This window comes from Melospiza georgiana, chromosome 12 (genome assembly GCF_028018845.1).
Source record: "Melospiza georgiana isolate bMelGeo1 chromosome 12, bMelGeo1.pri, whole genome shotgun sequence".
Classification (NCBI taxonomy): Eukaryota; Metazoa; Chordata; class Aves; order Passeriformes; family Passerellidae; genus Melospiza; species Melospiza georgiana.
In genome coordinates this window covers 16248077-16273283 of record NC_080441.1, presented here as the reverse complement: position 1 = coordinate 16273283, position 25207 = coordinate 16248077, and the positions used below count along the sequence as shown (strand labels likewise).

The window sequence follows — 25207 nt, the reverse complement described above, 5'->3', positions numbered from 1 at the left end:
AGATGGGGGAAGCTGGAAGGAGAGGAGCCAGCGAGAGGAGAAGGGAAAGCAGGAGGGGTGACAGAAATGTGAGGGAGAAGGCCCTAAGGACGTGAGGGAGAAGGCCCTCAGGACATGAGGGAGAAGGCTATAAGGACATGAGGGAGAAGGCAGTGAGGACATGAGGGAGAAGGCAGTAAGGACATGAGGGAGAAGGCTATAAGGACATGAGGGAGAAGGCAGTGAGGACATGAGGGAGAAGGCAGTGAGGACATGAGGGAGAAGGCAGTGAGGACATGAGGGAGAAGGCTGTAAGGACATGAGGGAGAAGGCCCTAAGGATGTGAGGGAGAAGGCCCTCAGGATGTGAGGGAGAAGCTGTAAGGACATTAGGGTTGGAGGTGTCTGAGGGGAGCACTGCCCATAGTGTGTGTGGCCAAGGGGCCAGCACAGACTCAACCCTTGCCCACTGTCCCCTGTCCCCTGTTCCCGTCCCCGTCCCCTGCCCCTGCCTCACCTCCGAAGTCGGGCCTGAGGCGGACGTCATAGCCCTTGAGCAGTTTGTCCACAATCTCTTTCACCACAGAAATATTTCCAGTGGAGGGGCTGAAAGACAAAAGAAGAGAGTTCTCATCATCCCGTGTGGCACCAGGGGTCCTGGCCAGCTCCCTCAGCATCCTTCACACCCCAGGGCACCAGAACACCTCAGCCACCAGCAGAGCCTCTCTGTGTTCCCTCTCACTCGTGTCTTCTGTCCTTGGCACAGATCCCAGCCACTTGCGTGCCCACAAGCCCCACAGAGCCCCTGAGCCGTCCTGGGAAGGGCTCAGAACTCTCAGCAGTGTTTTGGTTCCTCTTCTGCAGCTCACCCTGACTCCAGGGCACCACAAGCTCTGTTTGTGGTGTCCCTCTGGTGTAGGCATCCCAGGGATTGGGTTGCTGCACCCCTCAATGAACACCCTGGCCACCGACCCACACATCCGGGGATCTTCCCTGTCCCTGCCCACAGAGGGGTGCACAGACACAGAGGCAGGAATTGTCCTTTCTGTGCCCCAGGCTGTGCTTGGGGCAGCTGTAGCCCTCCCTTGCAGGTCTCACTCCCCCTCCTCAGCCCAGCTGGGCTCTTGCTCCAGGTCTTGCATCACCCAGCATGGACTTGGCACGTCCCAAGGTCCCCACAACACGGGTGGCCCCCAGCAGGCACCCTGCCCTGTCACACACCCCAGTGTGACTTCGCACTGCACCCAGAGCTTTCTTCAGGTCATTGAAGCAAAGAATGAAGATATTGAAGAAACCAAGGCTCCTTTTTCTCCTACGGCCTCGATATACAGCTGATCTTTGCCATGTAAAAATTCAGTTTCTGTCACTCAGCATCACTGTGTCTTCTTAGCAACGCAGATCAAGAGGCAGAGCCAGGGAAGGAGAGTCCATCTTCCCCTCTGTGTGCCACAGCAGCAATCCTTTCCCTCCCAGCCCTTTAACCTGCACACAGAGAGGGCAGATGTCCTCCCTAACATCCACCCAGCAAGGAAGGAGCTCCTTCTGAAATCAGCCCAAGGGCCAAACCTAAACTGAAGGTGGGAAACCAGAAAGCAGGGGATGCTAAAAATACCGGACCTATTGAGTGCTGCGGGGTGTATGAGGTTTTGTGCCTGAATCCCCAGCCTCTGTGCCACCCTCGTCCCCTGCTTTGCATGAGAATAGAGACCCTGCCGGTGACAACTGCTGCTCTTTGCAGTCACCCACCACAACAGCATGTCTCCCTGTCAACACCGCCTCCCACATCAATCCCAGTCAACCTGGAAAGCTGCACTGCCTCTGCCTGCCAGCCCCGTGCCAGGGTCTGCTGCCGGCATGTCACTGTGTCTGCACACACACACAGACACACACAGACAGACAGACAGGCAGACAGGCGTGCTCCCCTGGCTGCACTGAGCGGGTAGGGACTCCCTGACTGTGCACACAGACACACAGACACACAGGAGCACTGGGTGAGGCTGCAGAACAGGCTCAGAGGTGTGTGCATGTGTGTGACCACATCCCAGCCAGGGCCTGGGGGTGCCTGGGGGTGAAGTGGCGGGGCAGACCCTGCTCTGCTGGGGTGTGATGAGACACTGGGCGGTGGACATGATTTATGGGGAGCACAGAAGCAGGCATTTATGGGTCTGGTGATCCAGATTCTCCCTAGGGCTGTGGGTGGAGGCATGTAGGACCACCTGGGGGCTTTGGCAGCTCTCAGGGCTCTCTGGGACATGCAGGAATTTCTCAGCAGGACAGGGATGTGCAAATGTGAGGCAGCCCCCAGCTCTGGTGCATGCCCAACCAACAAGCCCTTGTGCTGACAGGGGAAGGGGTCTGATCTCCCCTGCTGAAAGGGGTACAGCTCTTCCTTGCTGGGCTTTAATCACTGTGAAAAGGCCAGAGAGGTGGGCACAGGTGGGCACTTCCACAACGCCGTGCCCAGGCTCGCAAGGTCCACCTGCACCTGTGGATTTCTCTGCAGGTGTGTGAGGTTTTGCAGCATGCAAAGCACAGTCTTGTCACTGAGCACTGAGAGCGTGCAGCAGCACTTGTTCATCTCTGGACAGCCGTTCCTAGGTACACAGGCTCCCATATCCATAATATGGACACTGTGCATCTCTCAAGGGATTTGGACACCTCTGCCTGGCTTCCTACAGTGCATAAAACTCAGGAATCAGTGTTTACCTCATTGATATAAGAAAGAAAATTGAGGTAGAGACAGGAAACAATGTTTCAGAGGCCCTGCAGAAAGGGGCAGAGTGGGAAGAGGGCCGTGGGGACACTTTCCTCCTCACCAGCTACAAGGTGGCCTAGTGAGGGAATAAACCATCATGATTAAGGACAAGGTCTTTTGCCTCCCAGTGCTCCCTGTGATCCAAAAAGCCACATCCCTCCCACGGAGGAGGCAAGTCGTGCATTTGCCCAGCTGTGGGCGAGCAGCTGCATGCCAGTGCTATTCCTGGCGAATGTGGGTCTGCATCCGCTCGGGGAGCACGCACAGCCAGCCTGTGATCTGAATTCCAGAGTGCTGTGCCCCTGATTCTGTGTCAGTGGCCATGTGCTCTGCACAGCCACGTACCCTTGCAGCCCAACCTCTCCATTCCAGCACCCCGTGCTGCTGCCTGGGCTGTGTAGGAGTAGCTGGAGGCTCGTGCACATGGAGAGTGTTTTGTCTCCGAGCCGTGCACAGACACACATGCAGGCTGTGGGTAAAAATCAGTGCTGGACAGACAAACACACATGCAGGGACACACATCTCAGCAAAGGGGCTTGCTGTGGGCTCTGAATGTCACACATTTGCTTGGCCAGTGCCTCCCGAGCTGCCTGCGTGTGTGTCCCCACACAGCAGGACCACACATGAATGGTGTGGGAAAGGTGGGCACGCGCCTGCGCCTGTGCGTGTTTATAGCCACAGGAACACAGCCCTGCAAGGACCTGTGCGTGTTTATAGCCATGGGAACACAAATCTGGGCACACACATCCCTGCAAGGACCTGTGCGTGTGCATGTTTATAGCCATGGGAACACAGCCCCAGAAGGACCTGTGTGTGTTTATAAGGATGGGAGCACAAATCTGGGCACCCACAGCCCTGCAAGGACTTTGTGTGTGTGTGTGTGTGTGTCTGTGTCTGTGTCTGTGTGTGTGTGTTTATAATGACAGGAACACAAATCTGGGCACCCACAGCCCTGCAAGGACTCTGTGCATGTGTGTGTGTGTGTGAGTCTGTGTCTGTGTGTGTGTGTTTATAATGACAGGAAGACAAATCTGGGCACCCACAGCACTGCAAGGACCCATGTGTGTTTATAACGATGGGAACACTAATGTGGGTACCCACAGCCCTGCAAGGACCTGTGCATGTTTACACCACAGGAACACAAATCTGGGCACCCACAGCACTGCAAGGACCCGTGTGTGTTTATAACAATGGGAACACTAATGTGGGTACCCACAGCCCTGCAAGGACCTGTGCATGTTTATACCACAGGAACACAAATCTGGGCACCCATAGCCCCACAAGAACCTGTGTGTGTTTATAATGATAGGAACTCAAATGTAGACACCCACAGCCCTACCTGTGTGTGTTTATAGCGATGGGAGCACAAATCTGGGCATCCACAGCCCTGCAAGGACCTGTACGTGTTTATAGCCATGGGAACACAAATGTGGGCACCCACAGTTCTACAAGGACCTGTGCATGTTTATAACCATGGGAGAACAATTCTGGGCACCCACAGCTCCACAAGAACCTGTGTGTGTTTATAATGACAGAAACTGAAATGTGGGCACCCACAGCCCCACAAGAACCTGTGTATGTGTGTGTGCATGTGCGTGTTTATAACCATGGGAACACAAATCTGGGCACCCACAGCTCTGCAAAGACTGCGTGCGTGTTTATAACCACGGGAACCCGAATGTGGGCACCCAGAGCCCCGTAAGGACTGCGTGTGTGCGCCGGGAGCGCGCTGCTCCCTGTACACGGCTGAGCAGGGAGATGCCAGAGCTCCCCCCGGCAGGCGCAGGGACAAACGCACCTGCCCGCAGGTGTGCGGAGGGAGGGAGGGAAGGAGCGAGGGCGAGCAGCAGCAGCAGGCAGCGCTACCCCCGTGCGTGACAGCGGCGGATGAGCGAGCAAACAGGTGCGCTCCGCACACCTCGGCCAGGCTGGATGGGCTCCCGCACCTCCGGAGCGCTGCGAGTGCTCCGGGCACGGCTCAGGAGCAGCTGCAGCCGGAGCGGGCAGCGGAGCGGTGCCAGCTCTGCCCGGTGCCACGCAGGGCAGGTGAAGCCGTGCCGTAGGTGTGAGTGACACACGGGCGGGCACGGCTGGCTGCGCACACGCAGGGCCGGATCCGGATGCGTGGCACCCACAGAGGAGGTGTTGCATGCCATCAATCCCGCACGGCCGTGGGCATCGCCCCCGGAGCTCCGCAGAGCCGGGGCTGTGGCACGGCGCAGCTCGCACGGACGCGAGCGTGGCTGCGTGTGCGTGGCCGAGGCAGCCTTGCCCGGCGCCTGGCGCAGCTCCGGGGCTCCGGCGGCTCCTGCGGGCACCATGTTCCCCAGCAAACCCCCTCGTTTGGCCATTTTCCCCCGGGCTGGGCAGGGGGACGCGCACACACGCTCTGCGAGGTGGGCTCCGTCCGCAGGGTCTGCTCCCCATCTCATGTACGAGCATCCCTCCTCCCCCCGGAACGGCACGGGCTGGGGATAGCGATAGCAGGCGGCAGGGGAAGCGATCTGGGGAAAGAACCCCCTCGTCTTCCCCACATCCAGCTCGATGGAGAAAAGCCCGACCGAGACAAACAAGCCCTGTGCCAGCCCCCCTGTCCCCGCAGCCTGGGATCGCAATCCTTACCTTTGCGCACAGCAGGCGAGACAAAGAGCTGCTAAAGCAGAGACAATTCCACTCAATCTGTCTGCCTGAAATGTCCACATTTCCACAAAGACGAAGGATGAAAAAAAAAATCTTTGGAGGGGAGGGGAAAGAAAGATGGATCTTCTGAAATCCCCCTCCAAAAAAAGGGGGGGAGGGAAAAAAGAAACCAACCCCCCCCCCAGTTAATGATTTCCTAGAGAAAAAGAATAATGACAAAAAACTAAAAAATGAGGGGGAAAAATACCCCCCCGCTCCTTCAGTGCCAGTCAAAGAATTCGTTTCTTCTTCCTTTCAGCATCCTCTCAACAAGAGACATCCTCTGGCAATGGAGAAAATCCCAAGAGAAAGAAAAATAAAATGCCCCAAAATGGGCTCAGCAAAATGTGAAATTGAATCTCACAGGTACGCGGCAGAAGAAGAAGAAGGAAAAAAAATTTAAAAAAAAAAAAAAGGAAAAAGAAAAAAACCCAACTCAGTGTCCCCTGAGCACTCCACTTGGATTATTTTTCCTCCTGCTCTTTTGCCATCCGGTTCTGCAGATGTTGCATGGCTCCTGCTACCCACCTTCAGAGAGGAGGAGGAGGAGAAAGAGCGTGTGTGTGTGTGTGTGTGTGTGTGTGTGTGAGAGAGAGAGAGAGAGAGAGAGAGGGAGGACGTGTGAGTTTTCGAGCAATATGATTTTATTCTGGATTTTACCTATTTGCTCCCCCTTTCCTCTTTATTTTCCGAGGGGGGAAGGGGAAGCCACCCAGCCCCACTGTGCTGTTATTTTATTTTAGGGAAATCTCAGGCTCGTCACTTGGGAGGTTTGGGGCTTTTGTGAAAAGGCTACAAAAAATAAAAAATAAAAAAGGAACAGCAAATGCAGCCCAGTGAATAAAAAAAATACATAGATGCATGTGTAGAAAATAGATAAATCCCTGTCTGCAGGGAGGGCTGGATGTCTCCCTAGTGCTGTTGCCGCAGCTCCTGTGGAGTTTTGCTGCTCATTGCAAAGTCACAAGAGGAGGGGAGGAGAGAGGGAGTTTGTGGTTGGGGAGGGGGACTCTCTGGACAAATTGGGATCCTGACGTCATGGCTGACAGCATTAACCCCTGCTGGCTTGCAGAGGGGACGGATGAGCATTTTTGCTGAGGTGGATTTTTGGGTTTTTTGCCCGGGGAGGTGGGTGCAGGGAAGATGATGGGAAAGGTGATGGCATTTTGGCAAGAGGGGGGCTGTGCCTGGGCAACAGGGGCTCAGCTGTGAGCGCTGACGGGTGCTGTGGCTGCCTGAAACACTGTCACCAGCACAGGCTGAGCTTCCTCCTGCAGCCACAGAGATGGAAAATAAGGAGATTTACTCAGAATGTCTCCGTGCCACAGAGCCCAGTGGCCTGGTGGCTCCTCCAGGGGCACTGGGGGAGATCTGGAGGCTCTGCTGGGGCTGGAGACTCCCCCAGGCTGGGGAAGCCCAGCTCAGGAGGGATGCTCAGCTCTCCCTGAAGGATGCTGTTATGCATACAATGGAGTTTGTGGGAAAAGGGAGCCTGAACTTCCAGAAATGCTGCTGGGGATCAGCTCCTGGTGCTGGGGCTTTGCCTGCTGGAATAGTATCAGCCATTGAAATAATCACAGCCTCCTGTGCACCACCTTCTGATCTTTGTCATAAAAAATAATATAATGAAGGAACTCTCCATCAGGCATGCAGTAATGTACTACCATGAAGGTTTGATTTTTTTTTTTTTCCTAGGAAAAAGAAGAGATCCAGCAGCCCTTTGAATGCAGAGCAGAAGCCATGGCTCAAGGAGGAAACATCTGATGGGATCTCCTTTGCACCTGCCTGGCAGCTCAGAGCAGCCCTTCTGAACAGGTATGTCCAGCTTGGCACCTGTGGGTAGATGGTCCCCAAAGCCCTCTGGGACATGGGGCAGAGCAGATGTGTCACTGCAGCTGGGCAGGACCAGCTCCAAAATGCCTCAAGGGGCACAGGGCAATGTCCAGTGGCCACTGGGCAGCTGCTCTGTCCTGCTCTTCCCTGCAGGGAGATCTGGCCAGCAGGAGCAGGGAGCTCATCCTGCCCCTGTCCCTGGCACTGTGAGGGCACACCCCGAGTGCTGTGCCCAGCTCTGGCCCCTCAGCTTGGGAAGGACCTTGGGACACTGAGCACATCCAGAGAGAGGGGCTGGGAACACAAACCCTGAGAGGAGCCCCTGAGGGAGCTGGGGGTGCTCAGCCTGCAGAAAAGGAGACTCAGGGGTGCCCCCATGGCTCTGCACAGCTCCTGAAAGGTGCCTGTGCTCAGCTGGGGCTGGGCTCTGTCTGCAGGAACTGACACAGCCAGAGCACACAGCCTCGAGCTGTGCCAAGGGAAATACAGGGTGGAAATCAGGAAAAAGTTTTTTTTACAGAAAAGTGATGAAGTTCTGGAATGTTCTGCCCAGGGAGGTGGTGCAGTCCCCATCCCTGGGTGTGTTTAGCAAGGCCTGGATGTGGCACTGGGTGCCAGGGCTTAGCTGAGGTGTTGGGGCTGGGGTGGACTCGATGATCTTGAAGGTCTCTTCCAAGCTGGTGATTCTGTGATTTCTGTGTGAATCTGGGAGCATCCTTTTCTCTGGCGTTCCTAATGCTCCTTTTTTTCCCCTCATGCTTGGCTTGACTCTACATGGTTTCCTCATCAGAGGCATGCCACAGATCCTGTGCTCCCAATCTCCATCTCCCAAAAAGCCTGGTGGGGTGTGACCTTTGAAGGAGCTCCTCCCTGGCAGGCCAGATTGGGCTGTGGCCTTGCAGAGCCCCCAAACCAGAGAACAGCTGAGTGCTGTGCTGAGCTGGCCTGGTGTCCCTGGGGGCACTGAACCTGTGGGGCTTGTGGGGAAAAGGAAGGCTGGGAAAGGTTTAACATCCACAGTGAGGTGGGGCTAGAATGGAGGGGAGAAGATCTCCCTTACTGCTGAGGCTGGTGGAAAAGGTTCTCTGCTTGGTTTAGTGCCCAGACCACCCGGGCTTGTCCAGACTTAGTAAATTAAGCTCAGTGCAGTGATCTCCACTGCCTTCCCAAAGCCCAAAGCTGGTAAGTGGCACTTGTCACCTGCCAGTGAATGTGCCTGCCCCTGTGGAATCAGGGCCATGCTGCCCATGGCTTTCACTGCTGGCCACTCCCTGAGGCCTCCACAGTCAGTGCAGGGTGCAGGGACCCCCAGGACACCCCGCTGGTGACATTTCACTGTGGGGTAGGCCACAGCAACCCTGTGTGCCTGGGCTCCCAGTGCTGCACTCTGCCCTCAGGGTGCCCCTGGGCTCCCACACACCCGGTGTCACCAGCAACTCATGCTTTGTCACCACCCCCAGGAGCTTGTGGCTCCCTAATTCCTGCGGCTGAGGGGTCCATGGTCAAAGCTATAGGGTTTCTCCACAAGTCTGTTGACGAAGAGGAGCCAGCGCAGCAGATCTGGCCCTGCAGGATGTCCCCAGGATGAGCTGCCTGGTGCCATCAGGTGCTGGCAGCTGTACAGGTACAGCATTTACCTCCTCTGCTGCTGCCAGCACACAGAGCTCCCAACAGCAATGACTTTCTGAAGCATTTAATATCTGATTTAAGCTGCTGGGCACCAAGGAGGAGCTCTTGGGGAGATGAGAAGCATTTCCCCCCAGGCACCAGTGCCCCCATTAAGCCCTGCCTGGTCCCTTCCTGCTCTGCTCCCTCCCACCAGCCATGATTGCAAGTTACCGGCAGGAAAGGTGTGTGAAAAGCAAATGTCAGAGGCACACATGAAGAGGAAAAATTATGTTCACAAATGGTGACATTTGTGCTTGCAAGTTCTCCCAGTCGGCAGCAGAAACCGTGTCCCATGAATTATCTGACCACTGAGCCACAGCAGGAAACTTTGGAAAGCCCTGTTTGGCAGGGATGCATCCAGAGGAGCTGCTGGGTGCTCCTCAACACTCTACCTGGAGCCATGTTCTGGGGTGAAGGGGTGCTCTGGAGTAAGTGCCTATCTCTGCTGGCTCTCATGAAGGGGAGGAGATGATGCAGATTGCCTGTGCTCCCTGAGGGGTTTGTTCCTTGCCTTCCATAAAATGGGCCCCTCCCAGAGCCCCAAACTCAGTGTCTCCCTGCCCTGCTGGGTGCTGCCTGCTCTCCAGGGAGGGCCCAGTGATGGCTTTTTCTGAAGTTCACATCCTGACCCTGCCAATGGCTGTGAGAGGCTGCTGGGGATGCCACCTGTGGCTATAACCACCCTGCAGAGGCCATGGGCATTGTGTTTGTGGCCATTTCCTCTCCTCCACTATCAAATCATTCATTTTCACTCCTCTCCTACTTGCTGCTCTGCTGAAATCTCCACACCCTGACCTCCCTTCTTCTCCAGTGGCCACTGCCAACTCCCCAAGTGCTGCTTTTCCCAAGGGCTTGCCATCAAGGTGAAGAATCTCCCTCATCCCCTCTCCCAGCCAGCTGGAGAGCTGGCTCTTCTGTCCAGCCTACAATTTCCAGAAGAAGATGGGTGTTCTTCTAAAGCAGAACAAGGACAAGAGCTGAGAAAGAAAAAGAATCTTGACAATACCAGAAATTGAATGGAAAAGGAGAAAAAAGCCTTACAGCTGGCATCTCTGTGCAGAAAGTAGAAAACAACCTGAAAGTAAGTGAGTGCACATCATGAGGTGGAAATAGAGACAAGCAGAGGCAAAGGGGAGTTTTCTCACCCTGTCCAGAATACAGCCTCAGTCTCTGGAGCTCCATCCAGGACCAAGCCAAAGAACCTTTGCAATTCCAGTTCCAGGTTCCTGCAGGAAAGATTTCCCTCAAGCTATCCTACAGGACAAAGGCTCCATCATCCCCCCCAGTGCCATCTAAACACCCTCAGGTGCTGGCAAGGAAAGATCACAAGTCACAGCCCCCTTGGACTGGTGGGGCTGACTTGGTGACAGCTGCTTGGGCAGATGTGGCTCCTGTTTTAGTGACTCTGCATCCTCTGATTCACAAATTCCTCATGTCTAGCCCAGGAGCCTCTCTGCTTGGACACATCATGTGCTAGATTTTACCTATTCCTGAGGAAATACCTCAGGGTGCATTCACAAGGTTCCCCATCTTTGCTGAGCCAAAGATCCTTCACCACTTTGCAAGATAGTGCACAGTAAGTGGAAATGTTGACCATTCTTAGGAACTGTGATGGAGGAATTGAGCAGAATTTACCTGCAGTCCTGTAGTCCTATGTGCTCAAATCTCTCCAAGCAGAGCATCAAAGTGTGGTGAGAAGGGAGAAAGGATTGTCCTTGGAGGTGGGTTCATGCACCACTTCTCATTCCAGCCTCTCTGAGCTTAGGAGGATGCAGACAACGTTCAGTTTGGGCTTTCCTTCATCAGGAAATGGTCTGGCCTTGAGCAAAGATCCTTCGGTTAGGAGTGTGCAGAAGTGCTGTGCTGGTTGTTGATAGCTGTGGTTGTTCAGGTTTAGCTCTTGTGTCTACAACAAAAGAACATCACTCCCAACACCACAGCCTCTTCCTGCCATGCCCAGGCAGCCTGCAGGGTGACAGTGACACTGTCCTGGCCTGTGGCACAAGGACAATCTGCTCCTGCCACCCCTGAGGTGGGTGATGGGGAGGGCAGGTGAGCCAGGTGTGCAGGGCAGCCTCTGACACACATCCCCAGCAGAGCTGTGGTGCCAGGGGAGCTGTGAATCCATCCCTGCACACATGTTGAGGGACGCAGAGCCCCAGTCCTGTGGATCTGTGTCTGTCTGTAGGTCCTCTGGCTGATTTCCTCTTTGCATTTCCATGATGGTGCTCAGAAGGAGCACTGGCATTTTTGACTGTGTTGGGACTGGCAGTGAAGGGCACAAGGCAAGGAAAAGGCCCTTCAGCCCCTGCAGAGGGTAAGGAGTGCCCAGAAATGCCTCTCTGCTCATTATTGTTAGTGATGGAATCACTGAGGCCCAAGTCCCCTTCCCATTTCAGAGGGTGTCCCAGTTCTCACTCCTAGGGATGCTCCTGCCCACCTGCTCCAGCAGAGGAGCCCCCTTCTGAGTCAAAGCTCCTGGTCTGAGTCATGGAGCCACAACAAAAACATCTGGAAGCAGCAGCAGAATGGATGACAAGGATCTGAGCAGAAAATTCCTCTGCTGACCACCACATGGAGGTGTGGATGGTTTCATCTCCTTTTTCTCCCTCTGGCCCCACAGCTCTCCTGTCCTAGGGCTCAGCACCCAGGAGGAAGGGGAGCAGAGGAGCCCAGCTGCTGGTCCCTGCTGGCTGCGGGGACAAAGTGTTCCCAGAGCAGGTGCCACCTGCCTTGGCCTAGAGCCCTGCAGCACCTGCGCTGAGGGGACACAGCAGAGGGGACAGGAGAGGCTCCCTGGGGACACTGCACTCCACTCAGCCTCAGGGGTCAGGCCCAGCTCTCCTGGAGTCCTCTCCTGTGCTTATCCCGTGACAAAGCTCGTGGTGTGTCCTCCATGTAGCGCCCCTTCCTCCAGGCCATGGCTGCATTAATTTGAACAAGACTGGGCCCAGTGGTGTCCCCTGGGCAGCAGCACCAGTCACAGGCCTCCAGCAGGACCCTGGGGCACCATCAGAACCCCTGAGCTCTGCCACACAGCCCGTTCTCAGCCCTCTGTCCAACCCCAACCTGTCAGCCTCCCACCCTCCCTGTGAGGAGGTTATGGGAGGTGCCAAGGACCCTGCTGGTGCCAGGGCAGACAGGAACCACTGCTCTCCCTCACCTACCAGGCAGCCATCCCACCCCCAAAGCCTATCAGACTGCTTGAGCATGATTTCCCCTTGCTGAACCCATGCTGACTGCTCCTGGTAACCTTCTTCTCCTGCCCTTGTGTGGAGATGACATTCAGATGAGCTGTTCCTTAACCTTTTCAGGGATGGAGCTGGGGCTGGCTGGCCTGCAGCTCCCTGGGCCCTCCTTCATGCCCTTTCTGAGCACTGCAGTGACTTGGATCTCCTCCAGGCCTCAAGCAGCTCTCCTGTTCCCCATGACCTGTACTGTGATGAGATTATGGCTCTGTGACCACACAGAGATCTCTAAATCTTCTTGTTTATGCCCCATGCCGTGTGCATTGCTGCACAGACATTTCAGAGAGCTAATGGAGCCTGAAAGTTCCCAACAAAGGGTGCAAGAGGATCCCCAGAGCTGTCAGTCTGTACCTTTCCAGTGTCACACCGTGCCAGGTAGCTGCTCTGGTCAGTTCCTTCCCTGGAGCAGATCTGGACCCCCTGAACTATGTTCTGGTCTCCACTGGTAGTGCTCCATTCCCAGCTGGGAGGTTTCTGACCTGCCAAATTTGGTCTCAGTTTTGACCAGACACCTAAAACAGCTAGCAGGCTTCTTTCTGTGATGGAAGAACTGGACACTGTGATGGAAGAGCGGGGCAATCTCTCTGTGATGGAAGAACTGGACACTGTGATGGAAGAGCAGGGCAATCTCTCTGTGATGGAAGAACTGGACACTGTGATGGAAGAACTGGACATTTTTTGTGATGAAAGAGCTGGACACTCTCTCTGTGATGGAAGAACTGGACACTGTGATGGAAGTTGGTCTCTTTCTGTGATGGAAGAACTGGACATTCTTTCTGTGATGGCAGCTGGACACACTTTCTGCAATGGAAGAACTAGACACTGTGATGGAAGCTGGAAACACTTTCTGTGATGGAAGAACTGGTCACTCTGTGATGAAAGAACTGGACACACTTTCTGTGATGGAAGCTGGACAATCTGTGATGGAAGCTGGACACTCTCTCTGTGATGGAAGAACTGGACACTCTGTGATGGAAGAACTGGGCACTCTGTGATGGAAGAACTGGACACTGATGGAAGCTGGACACTCTGTGATGGAAGAACTGGGCACTGATGGAAGCTGGACACTGTGATGGAGGCTGGACACTGTGATGGAAGAACTGGACACTGATGGAAGAGCTGGACACTCTGTGATGGAAGAACTACAGAGGATACTCTCTCTGTAATGGCAGCTGGACACTCAAGTCCAGCTGTTAGTGTGCAAATGCAGGAGTCCACATGCAAAACGTGCTTTCTGAAGGCACATCTTGCTTTGGGAGAGGTGGGCTTCCTTCCTCTAGCACTCCTCCTGCCTGGGACAGGCAGCAGCACATTTCCCCTGGGAACACGATGTGTGCTCCTCTCTGGCTCAGCATTTCATGTGGGATAACCCTTGTGTGCTTTTCTGTGGTGCTTCACCCCTGCAGTGGCTGCTGGAGGCTTTGGCTGACAGCTCTAATCAGGTGGCTGAGTGCTGAGTGACTTTTATGACCTGAAAAGGGTGATAATTGTGCCAAAATTAGCTCTCAGGAGTGTTATATGGCTGTCACCAAACAGGATTTGTACATTATGGCTTGGGAGACAGTGAAATGTGTGTCCTGCCCCTGAGGCAGGTCTGACAGTCCATCAGCCCGCTGACAGCAGCAACCTGGGGTGGTGCCTCAACTTCTGGAGCCATTTCAGCCTTTGGAGTTGTGAAAACAAAGCTCCTGTGTAATACCCCAGCTCTGGGCAGTCTGAGGGTGGGAGAGCTGTTCAGCAATTCCCTGTGGGAGACAAGGATCCTGGCAGGGTTTGCTATCACTCCAAGTGGGGCTGTGCCCAGAGGGAGCCCCACAAACCAACAAACCTTCCAACAGAACTCAGTGTGTGCCCTCGCAGGTGCCAAGGTGGCAGATGGGGAGGCAAAGTGAGGAAAAAGCAAAGCCAGCAGCCAGCAGTGACTGCTGGAGACCCCTCAGAGCTGCCAGGGGGACAGGTGAGGTCCCTCTCTGGACAAGCAGGAGAAAAATCCCCTGTACTGCAGTTTGTTTGGGAGCTGGGGAGTGAAATCCATGTGATGCTGGGTTGCCTGGCAACAGGCTGAGAGTGATGGAGCACAGGGCAGGTCTGCTCCAGGCTGGGGAGCAGCAGCTCCAGCCACGGGGAGCAGAGGGAAGGGGAGAGACACCAGGAGTGAAAACATGGTCACAAAAACCTGCCAAGAACCAAGAGGGAGATAAAAGGCTAACTGAGGGTAGGGAGAAAGAGAGAAAACAGGGGAAAGGGAAAGGAGAGCCCAGAGAGGAGCCACTCAAGGAGCTGCAAAGGCTCCTGGCTGTCACCTCCCAGGGACAGCTGCTGTCTCTGCTCAGGGCTGTCCCAGCTGAAGAAGAACTGCAGGAAAATGCAGCTTTCCTTTGAGCACCTGTAGTGATTCTTCACCTCTGAGGGACGCCCAGAGTGCTGGTGCCCTCACTGCCTCAGAGAAGTTTTGAAGCTGGTTACACTGGTTTGGGCTGAGGGAGCTGCTCTGAGCAGTGATCATCCACACCAGGTGACACTGGGAGTCTAATTGTGAGTCTAATCTTAATTTCCTCCACATTTAGCTAGTTGGAGAAAAGGGAAGGAAGGAAGGAAGGAAGGAAGGAAGGAAGGAAGGAAGGAAGGAAGGAAGGAAGGAAGGAAGGAAGGAAGGAAGGAAGGAAGGAAGGAAGGAAGGAAGGAAGGAAGGAAGGAAGGAAGGAAGGAAGGAAGGAAGGAAGGAAGGAAGGAAGGAAGGAAGGAAGGAAGGAAGGAAGGAAGGAAGGAAGGAAGGAAGGAAGGAAGGAAGGAAGGAAGGAAGGAAGGAAGGCAAACAACAAGAAAAGCAAGTGTTTTCCATCCATACCAAATACTTTTGGTCTTCCAAATCCCTCTCAAAACCACAGCTCTCCCTGCACATCTGTCCTTGCATTTGCATCTAGAGCAGAGGGGAGCCCTGCCAGACACTCCCAATAAATTTACTGAAGTGCTGTTTTGTCCCACAGGTGAGGTTTGCCCCAGCCCTCCCTGCTGATTTCAGCCCATTTTCATCCCTGGGTCAGGATGGGGGCTGAGCTCAGCCCCCCACACCACTCCCCTGACACCAACCGTGCCCCTGCACAGAGCACATTGCAAAAATTGTCACCCCCATCCCTTTGGCCACCCTCTGGCTTCCCCTTTTGCTGTTCTAGCCTACCCACACCATCCCACAGTGTCCTCAGGAGGAGGAATTCACCCATGTTTCCTCTGGGACACATAAAACAAGGTATTTTGCTCACACTCACATGGTGAGGGAGCAGTAGGGTTGTTGATGGGCTGTGCTTTCCCTGTTCTCAGCTCTAGACTCTTAATAATTAAAACTTTTACCTCAGTACTTTCCCTTTTGGTGGTTTTTTTACCCAGTCTGACTATAAACAGTGCTGTAACAGGACTTTGACCTGGCAGGAAATTCCAAATCCAGCAGTTAATTGATCCCAATTTGAAAAGACGAGCAAAAATATTTTATCTAAGTACAGCTGCTTCTGAAATGTCAGGATAAAGTTTTGTTTTTAGCTGTACCTTTCTTGTCATTTATAATAGGAGGCAATACTAAATTTACCCTGATAAGTACTGCAACACTCATCAGAACAAAGCCTATTACAATTTTCTATCATGAGCATGGAGGGGGAAAAAAAAAATCATCCTCTCTCCGCAGAACATCTCCACTTTGTGCCGTGTTTTCTGAGAAAATTAATCCTCTTGCTCTCTCTTCAAAAATTCAGGCTCAGCAGAGCACCTGGGAGCAGCAGGGGAGGCAGCATTCCTGGGAGCTCCTGGCAGGGGGAAGCAGCTGGAGCCCAGGACGGGCACTGGGCACACTGACTGTGCCAGCTGCACTGCTGACCACGCTGTCCTTGCCTCAGCTTCACAAGGAAAAGCACCTTTTTTTTTTTTTTTTTTTTTTCAGAAGTAATAATCCAAAATCTGTTCAGAAGAGGGTTACAGCGTGTTCCCTGTAGTAAGAGCCTGAATGAGGGATGTGGGACTCCAGGCAGCTCTTCAGCGTGCAGTTTATTGTATCCAAGACGTGACAGCATCCAGGGTTGTGGGTGACAGAGCTGTGCCTACAGCTGTCAGCCCCAGCTGCAGGCAGGCCTGGAGACCCTGAGTTTAGGTTACAAATGAATTATATATTTTTCTTTTGGTTACAATGCATTATATACTTTTCTTTGCTGAACATCTTCATACAGTAGAACCAATCTATACCTTAACTTTTACCTATAGCCTGTCATAACTACTGTAATTACCATATTCATGTTACTGTTCCCCAATCACTAAAAGTTAGTACATTACAGTTTAAGCTAGAAGTTGTTTTTCAGTTTTCTTGCAGTAGAAAATTCTGAGACCTTTTTTCTACTTGCCACATTTGCTGACTTGTTTCCTGCTATCTTTCTGCTTGGTAAAAGCATCTTCTTGTTTGGGGGGGGGTTTATCCTTTGCTCTAAGCCATAAAAACCCTTCTAACTAACACACCCTTTGCCTCCTTGGTTATCCAGTAAGACTGGCTCAGCAATTCTTCTCTTCTATATCAAAACTTGCTTCCATCTCTATTCCTTCATCAGACTCTACATTCAAAAATCTTTCTGCTTAGCACACATATCTGTGAGACTTTCTTGTCAAACTTCCATCCTTCCCAGCACCCTGTGAATCCTCTCCCAGCCCTCCCCTCTCACTCCACTGCCTTTTCCCAGGCACAGCTATCTATAACTGAAGCAATAGCTGTAACATCTGATTTTCCACCACCCAACACCTCCTGCTGCAGCTAGCACCAGCCTAAGGTGAGTGCACAAAGAGTCACAACACTTCAGTAACATGTTACATTTGCTTTTTGCTGGTGCCAGCTGCTGCAGAAGGTGGTAGGGAGAGAGTTGGAGCTGAAACAGGAGATTTTGGGAAGCTGTTGCCATAAATCCAGGCCACATTTAATCTTCATTTCCTTCACCTCTAGCTGTTTGGAGACAGAAAGAGAGGGAAAGAGGAGAGGAGAGAGGAAAAAGGAAAGGAAAGGAAAGGAAAGGAAAGGAAAGGAAAGGAAAGGAAAGGAAAGGAAAGGAAAGGAAAGGAAAGGAAAGGAAAGGAAAGGAAAGGAAAGGAAAGGAAAGGAAAGGAAAGGAAAGGAAAGGAAAGGAAAGGAAAGGAAAGGAAAGGAAAGGAAAGGAAAGGAAAGGAAAGGAAAGGAAAGGATCTCACACACAGAGCGACCCCAGGCATGGATTGCACCCAGGGTGCAACATTTCTCAGTTCATGCCCATTTCTTCCTCACCAAAAGGTGCTTCTAATTATTTCCATTCAGGCTGGAAATTGTTGTTTTCTGTGCTCACCAACTGCACTGAGGGGGAATGTTTCCATCTAAAGAAAGTCCATAGGGGAAATTAACTTTTCCAAGGAAACAGCAGGGAGGCAGGGAACAAAGCAACTGGAAGGAGAAGTGTAAAACATCCTGCAAAGCTGCTCCCTGTAAACCTCCTCCAGGAGGGAAAGGCAGGGAGTGGAGTGCAGGAATGGCCACAGAGCTCAGCTTTGCTGTGGGATGTGCAGGCAGGGCTTGCAGGTGGGAGCTGAGACCTCTGGGCTGGGACTCAGCAGACCCTAAACTCCCAGTTCATGGAAACACCACCTCTTCCTTGGCATGCTTTGGTGTTTCTGGCCCTCATCTGCAACCCAAAAGGCTGGAGGAGATGAGCAGGGGCTGGGTTAAACACAGGCAGAATCCCAATCTGAGTTACACATTGGCTGGCCATGGTTTTCCACAGCTAAAGCTGCTCACAGTGGCATTGCAGATATCACATTTGCTGGTTTTTTAACTGAATAAAAGCAAATGCCCCTGCTGCCCTCCCCAGGGTCCCAAGGGAAGTGAACTGCCAAGGCTAAAAACCCCACACCCAAGCTCAATTCAGAGCTCCACATCTTCTTGGGAGCTCTAAAGGAGGACACAGCACACACCACACTCACTGAAGTGAGCTGACCTGTATTGCTGCTCTTCCCTTGCTCCAGTCTCTGCTCCCCAGAGCAGGGGAGGCTTTTCTTCCATGTCTGGAGAGGACAAAGCATTTTGTAGATAAAACCATGAGGCCAGGGGCAAAGACAGAGCTGGATGCCACTGTCCCCAGGGAACCTGCACCTAAGGTGCCTTAGCCACGTGGTAAATGACTGTCCACTTTTATAAATTTTAAAGGTTTATTAAAATTTAACAAAAAAAAAAAAAAATACAACAAAAGGACTAAATAAGGAGAAACTACAGCACTGGGAGCCCCTGTGACTACCAGCCATGTGCTCATCTTCAAAATGGATGCTCTGCTTTTTATACTTCTAGTTCCTCTTAAAGTCTTGTCAGTCAGCTCCTTCCTTGCCATCCAGGGGTGGAAATCACTTTCTTACACCTTGATTGGAGGTCAGGTATTGCCACAGTAACAAGCCAACCCTCCCCAAATGCCCCAGTGACCAAGGCCATCCCATGATAGCAATGTGAAGGGAGGACACATTGCAGTAACAAAACTACATGTCTACAAAACTTCTCTTAGCACACACCTAATGTTCACCCCTTCATTGTGAGAGCCAAGCACCTCATTACTCATCTGTAACACCCAGCACCACCCCAGCAGAGGGAAGAGCTTCTGAACCTGCTTCCCAGGCCACCATTCAGCTCCTGGATGTGAAGTTGTCTCCCAGACCACCAACATAATCCTTCCAGCAAGGACGGCCCAGCTCTGCAGGGAAAACTGAACCAACAAATCAGTGATAGCCAGACACCCATCACAGAAACACTGGTGGCAAGAGAGCCCTGGAGATCAGCCCAGCCTCCCCTCACACTGTGAGCCATCCACACAGCACAGGGCACTGCTGATGCAAGGGAATTCCTGTTTCCCCAGGCTCAGGTAGCTGCTGGTTGAGGTGTTCCTGCTTTCTGTGCCACATCCCCACGTTGTCACACTGGTGTGAGCTCAGGACCAGGCAGCAAATCCACTGCTCCGTGTCCTTGGAATCAGCCAATACCTCGAAGGTATCTGTTGTCTCCTGGTGGTGCTACTCACACCCACAGCTCTCCAGGCTTTGAGGGAGCTGGAAAAGCTCTTTGCTTTATGATGTTTAATTCCCAGCAGAAGTGCAGGGGTCAGGAGGAGGCTGTTTTCGTGTCAGGATGTCCTGATTAAGTCAAGCACTGCTGATGGCATCTCAAAAGCGCTGAAGAGGGGTAAAGCATCTCGCAGCATCGGAAGTTCTGGGGGGCAATTACCGAAGAATGCTCTTGTTGGGAGTCAGAACGGGCCAGGCACATGCACATCCCTCTGCCAGAAGCCCGTGGCTCCCAGCAAAGCCGAGTGGCCCTCACGACACAGGGGCTGGCAGGCTCTGTCGGCATGGCAACGCGGGATGCTGGAGAGGGGCCGCGGGCGGCACTTTGCAATCGGCAACGCGGAGAAATGTTGGATAGATTTTAAAAATGCCAACCTCGCACACTTGTTATCTCCTTCCCTCCCTCCCTCCTCCTCCCGCACTCACTCACTCCACCTTGTGCTGCCAAGCTGAATAACGACGGGATTGTGCTGGGAGAAAACGGCATCATCCGCACCCCGGCCCGCAGGTGAAATAAACAGGGCAGGAGACTTTTTCTCCTTTTAATGCCTTTATTAAAAGTGATCAGCTCAAGGTTGGGAAGCTCGGCCTCCATTGTCTCTCCCAGGGTAACTCGGAGGAGGAGGAAAGTGCAGCTTTGTGCATTAAAGGGCAGAGCTGGGGGTCCTGTCCTCTCGAGAAAAGTGGGGCTCAACCCCGTGTGTTCCGACCTTTGAGTTTTCCAGGCTCAGGTCTTGGTTCCAGCTGAGGTCTTTGCTCAGGACAAGGGGCAACAAAGGTTCTCAGCATCTCTGCAGGCTTGGTACTTTGTTCTTCACGTCCAGACATCACTCTGATCTCTTAATTCTGGGTTGGCTCGTTGTTTTTGGGGTCCTTTCGGTAAATTTCGGTAAGTGGGTAACTTCCCATGGCATGCTGGTCCTGAGGTTATTTTGCATTCTCTCTGATGCCTCCCCCCATGTCCCTTCCTCTCACTGTCCAGGGAGAAGGACAACTTAGCCCCAGGCTGGGCCTTACCGATACAAAATGAACTAAAATTAATTAACTGATTAACTAAAACGACCGGTGATTACAATAACAAACAGGTAGAACTTCACCTTGGCAGCAACTCGTTTAACTGGTTCTGCAACCCCTTTTCCCCCCCCAAAAAATTGGGAGATTTTTTACTTATAACAGCAGGGACAGGGGCACAGGGGGCTGAACCACCTTTTTTCCTGCCAGTCCCTCATTTCCTGCCGGGATTTCTCCCTGTGGAGGCAAAGGCAGGTGTGCAGAGGGATTGGGGCTTCAGCAGGAGGCTCAGGCTCTCTCTCAGGCTGTGATATCCCACATTTCTCATCAACACTCTGGAATACTTTACCCTCCCCATTGCAGGATGGAGAGGGCAACTCTGACTTACCTTTTTTATTTTTAAAATGGTTTAAGACCCAGGGCTTTTCAAGCATTAAGTAGTTCTTGTTCACCGTTAGAACTCACACAAAATATTCCTTAAGGAGCTAGGAGGAGTGAAGAGGCAGAGGGGTTAAAAAAGCAGATTTTTCTGCATAGCCAAAACCTTCACTGCTTCCACAGGGGATCTCTGCGATGTTGGAGATGAGATCAGGACTCCCTGCACCAATGGCAGCTGCACAAGTCCCTGCTCCCACTCCAGGGGTGACCTCCACAGCCCCCCAAATCCCCCCAAATCTCCCCAACTCAACCCCAAATTCCCCCCAAATCCCTCCCAGATCCCCAAAATTAACGCCCAAATCCCCCCTAAATCAACCCAACACCCCCAAAATCCCCCCAAATCCCTCCCAACCCCCCCCAAAGCCCCCCTAAATCAACCCAACACCCCCAAAATCCCCCCAAATCCCTCCCAACCCCCCCCAGACCCCTAAAATCCCCCCAAAATCAACCCCAAATTCCCCAGGAACATGTTACCCTTCTTGGGGACAGTGTGACAGCCACACAGTGTCCCACAGCTCTGGGTTACACCAGGACAAACACACCCTGCTGCTTTGTGTCTGGGTCTGATGCCAAGGGGATGTTTCAGTGTGGTTCTGGCCTCTCCCTGGCCAGGGCTGCAGACTGGCCCAGGTTTCCTGCAGGGGCTCTCTGAGGTTCCCCTCCAGCAGCCCCAGCTCTGCAATAGCTCTGGGAGCCTGGTACCTCACAGCAGGGCTCTGCGTGCTTCTCCTCCTCAAACCAACAGCCCAGAGAGAGAGGTGATCCTGGGGAGAGTCACCTGTGGCACCTGGGAATGCTCAGCCAGCAGGACACCCCTCCAAAGAGCTTTTCCCTAGGAGGTTTATTGGAATAAGGTTCCCAATATTACCAGGTAGATTGTGCCTGACCCTCGCTGCCGGGCCAAAGGCAGCAACTGCGGTGTATCACCCCAGAGATACCTCGGCTTGCTGGAGATTGCAGCTGGGCACTGAACAAGTCCAGGCTTGTAAGGGACCCCGTTACCTCAGGAGGAATGGCTTCAGGCGATGGTGAAGAGAAAAAGGAGAGGATTCTGCTGGAGGGTTTAATGTCCAGAGGTTCATTCCATGGTTACAGAGGTCTGAACGTGAGCAGCTGCTCCAACAGAATCTCGGCCACATGGTCTGATTCACCTTTTAAGCTCAGGGACAGGGGAAGGGGAGGTACAGGTGAGCCACCAAGCAGGTGAGAGGGGCAGGGTCTCGGGGGAAGATGACACCCAGTCAGGCCAATGACCTCTGGGCATAGGGGCATCCTTTGAACTTGACCAACCACACGACGCCTTGCTGGAATGTTAAGCCTGATTGACAGGACTCACTCAGCATGGGGGCAAGGGAGAGAGATATAGGCACACCTGGGGGAATGACCTGGAAGGCCAAAATGGGACATTACAGCACATCACAACAGAGGTTCAGCTGTGTAACAGCTCTGAGTGCATCACCAGCCCCACCTGCACCAACCAGCCCCACCTGGGCATGGGGTGCCCACCTCTATCTTCCCCAGCACAGAGAGGGGAGCTTCTCTCTGGATCCTCCTGCAGCTCACACCCGAGGAGGAAAGCAGACAACCAAGGTGCCTCTGGAAAGAAGGTCCCAATTGAGCTCCCTACACTGCAATTTCTACTGTAATACCTCCCAGCTGGGCAGAGCATGAGCCAGCTCCTGCTCCTGATCCCTCCTCAAGGTCAGAGTGAAGGTGACCTTTCCCTTGGCAGGAGGGACAAGAAAAGAGCAATGTTCTGAGGTCACCATGGAGGTCTGTGTCAGAGAGCAGTGTTTTGTCACTAAAACACTCCTTGAACTCCACACAGGCTTTAGGCTCTATTATTTTGCACTCAGACGTGGTTGAGCATGATCTGAATGGGTGAGGAGACACTTGTGTCCTTTTCTCATGAGGGTGAAAAGGCAGAAAGGGTTGGTCAGTGGGAACTGATGCCTCAGGTTTTAGCTTTTATATTTTCCAGATTCTGTGCTGCTGGGTCTGGGTTTCATATGAGGGGATGGTGAGCTCTCTGCACAGAGCAGGGAGACAAAACAATTCCTGCTCCAGCTGGGGACCAAGGACAAATGATCCAAACCTCAGGCCCAAGAGCACAAACACCATGGGCTGAGAGAGAAAAACAAGAAGGATGGGGCTGCATGGGCTGGAGCCGTAATTTGACAATAAGTCCAAGGTGCAAATGGAGCAGAACTTATAAAAGTGAGCGATCTGGTGACCAAGCCCTCTTCTGCTTCCATCTTGGAGCCATCTAGGCAGAGCCATGACTGTGGCTCTGGTACTGCCAGGGTGTGGCCTTTGAAGGCAACAAATAAATATCCTCTTTATATTTTCAGTAAATCTCCTCTTTATTCCTCTAAACTCCATCCAGCCTCTGCTCCAGCCCCTTAAGGCACCAGAAGAACCCAGGTCTCATCTCCTGGGCTGCTTTCCTGCAGGAAGGAGCACAACTGCTCTGCAGGATTGGCTGGTGTCCATCTGTGGGGACAGACAGACCCCGCCATGGCTCAGGGAGGCTCAAGCACAGCAGCTGATGTGTTGGCTCTGAGAGGAATGGCAGATTTGTCTTTCCAAACAAGCTGTGGGTCTGCTGGTAGGTAAAACCAGCACTGGGAGGTAAAAGAAACAATGGGAAGGTTTCCACTGATTGATGAATGGGAAAAGATATTTGCATTTACAAATCAACTTTAGGTTTGCTGATAAATGAAATTAGGCATTGAAAGGTGAAAGAAACAACAGGGAAGAAAAACCCCTAAATTCCATAAGAATTAAAAATGAAAAGGGATGGTTATACATTAGAGGGAAATCTTTGGTATCAGGCGCATTGGGAAGTCTGAACCTCTCAGGTGCCTCAGAAATGGGGAAAGAGAGAAGGGAAATGCAGCCAGGAAATTGGGATAAAAAGGAGGCTGTGTCCTCCAAAAATTTGAGAGATCCCAGGGGAATCCCCATGGCCTCTCCCTTTATTTGAATAAAGCCAAATAGGACTCCTCTGTCTCCTTTTTGGATGTAAACCTCTGGTGTTTGTGGAATAATTTTCCTAGCAGCTCTCATTAGGAGCTGAATTTTTGAATGCCTTTCTCAGTGCTCTGCTGGTACAGCCCCTTCCCCCCGAGCCCTGCAGAGAGGCACAAACCCCCCTGGATTTCCCTGTGTGCTTCTGTGTGAGCGCTGAGCCCTGGCAGAGGCAGGAATCCCCCATCTCTGGAGGGGAGCAGAGGGGGATGGGGCTGCTGTTTTCTGCTCGATGTGCAGGGCAGAGGAATCCTCTCCAGCAGCTCCGTCACTGTGCCAGCACCAATCGCAGGCAGCACAGGGAATCCCTTTGCAGGGAGCAGCTCTGCTGAGCCCAGCCAGCTCTGACAGGGATCCCCCACACACACAGAGCCCCCCTGAGCAGCATCCCACCTCCTCCCCCCCAGAGGAACCCTCAGAGCTTCCTCTGTCCTTTGTTCTTTTGTGTCCCCCCAGCAAAACCACCTCTCTCTCTCTCTCTCTCTCTCTCTCTCTCTCTCTCTCTCTCTCTCTCTCTCTCTCTCTCCTGAATTTCTTCTGCCTCGCTCCACACTGCTCTGCAGCTTTCTGTGCTCAAAATAATTTCTGCTCAGGGAATTCCTCTCCCTCCCTGCCTGCTCTCCTGCAGTATTTCTCACTGGCCTTTGCCCTAGGAGATGTAGTTGAGCATTAGCCCAAACATCATCTCCCACTGGTGATCTGTAGCTGACTGGATGACTTTAAAACCCTCCTGCAAAAACATCTTGTTTCAAAACCAGAGCATGAGAGAGGAAGGCTTTGCTCTCCAGGTGGGGTGCTTGCTGAGGAATTATTCTAAGCTCTGAATATCTTGGTGAAGGGCTGTGTTCACCTAGAGCCTGAGAAGGAACAAAATCTGGGCCTGGGAGCACCAACCCTGGCACTGCTGCCAGCATCCACCTCCTCTACAGCCTCCTGTGATACTGGGGAGAACCTCTGTACCCACCCCACAGACTGCAGTAAAATCACCTGCAATTAATCACCTGCACATCCCAATCAGCATATTTACTGATTGATAGGTGCTGTGCTTCTGTGGGAGGTCTCCTAGGTTGGGCTGGGTTAATCCTGGCAGCAGAACTGTGGGGCAGAGGTCTCTGGGCTGTGGTGAGGGACTGAGTGTCAGCAGATACCCTCAGAGATGGGTCTAAGGCACTGCAGAGCCTGGGTTTTTTCATTCTTTACTGTAATTATGGATTGTTTTTTGCTTCTGCCTCTTGTTTTAGTCTCCCTCCTCCTGCAGTGAGCTGCTGAGTTTTGTGATTCCCCTGCAAAGGGCTGAGGGAACGTGAGCAATTACTGCCCCATAGAAATGGGCTGGGTTTTGCTTTTTGAGCTGGACCTACCACTCGATGAGCCTTGAGAGCAGCCTGGTTGCCAGGGTGCTGAGCATGCTGTAATGTGTGTGTGTGTGCATGTGCTGCAGCTGCTGCTCAGAGATTCAGGGGGGGGGAGAG

General features: G+C 52.8%; 2 protein-coding genes across 3 annotated transcripts in view; one reads left to right on the top strand and one right to left on the bottom strand.

The window, feature by feature from the left end:
* The window catches only part of LOC131088382 (gamma-aminobutyric acid receptor subunit beta-4), an 81214-nt gene extending 74862 nt beyond the window's left edge, over nucleotides 1-6352 (bottom strand). The window contains exons 1-2 of one of the 2 annotated variants that reach the window (XM_058032396.1): nucleotides 5356-6352; nucleotides 496-584 (exon numbers count right to left, since the gene is read on the bottom strand). In XM_058032396.1, coding sequence (XP_057888379.1) covers nucleotides 496-584; nucleotides 5356-5435 — 169 coding nt within the window. In that variant the 5' untranslated portion in view covers nucleotides 5436-6352. The remainder of the gene's footprint in view (nucleotides 1-495; nucleotides 585-5355) is intronic. The other variant, XM_058032395.1, reaches the window with a different exon arrangement.
* Nucleotides 6353-7132: 780 nt separating this feature from the next.
* LOC131088383 (gamma-aminobutyric acid receptor subunit alpha-3-like) overlaps nucleotides 7133-25207 on the top strand; it is a 120576-nt gene continuing 102501 nt past the window's right edge. Inside the window, exon 1 of the mRNA XM_058032397.1 lies at nucleotides 7133-7227. The gene's annotated coding sequence lies outside the window, so the exon portion shown is untranslated. The remainder of the gene's footprint in view (nucleotides 7228-25207) is intronic.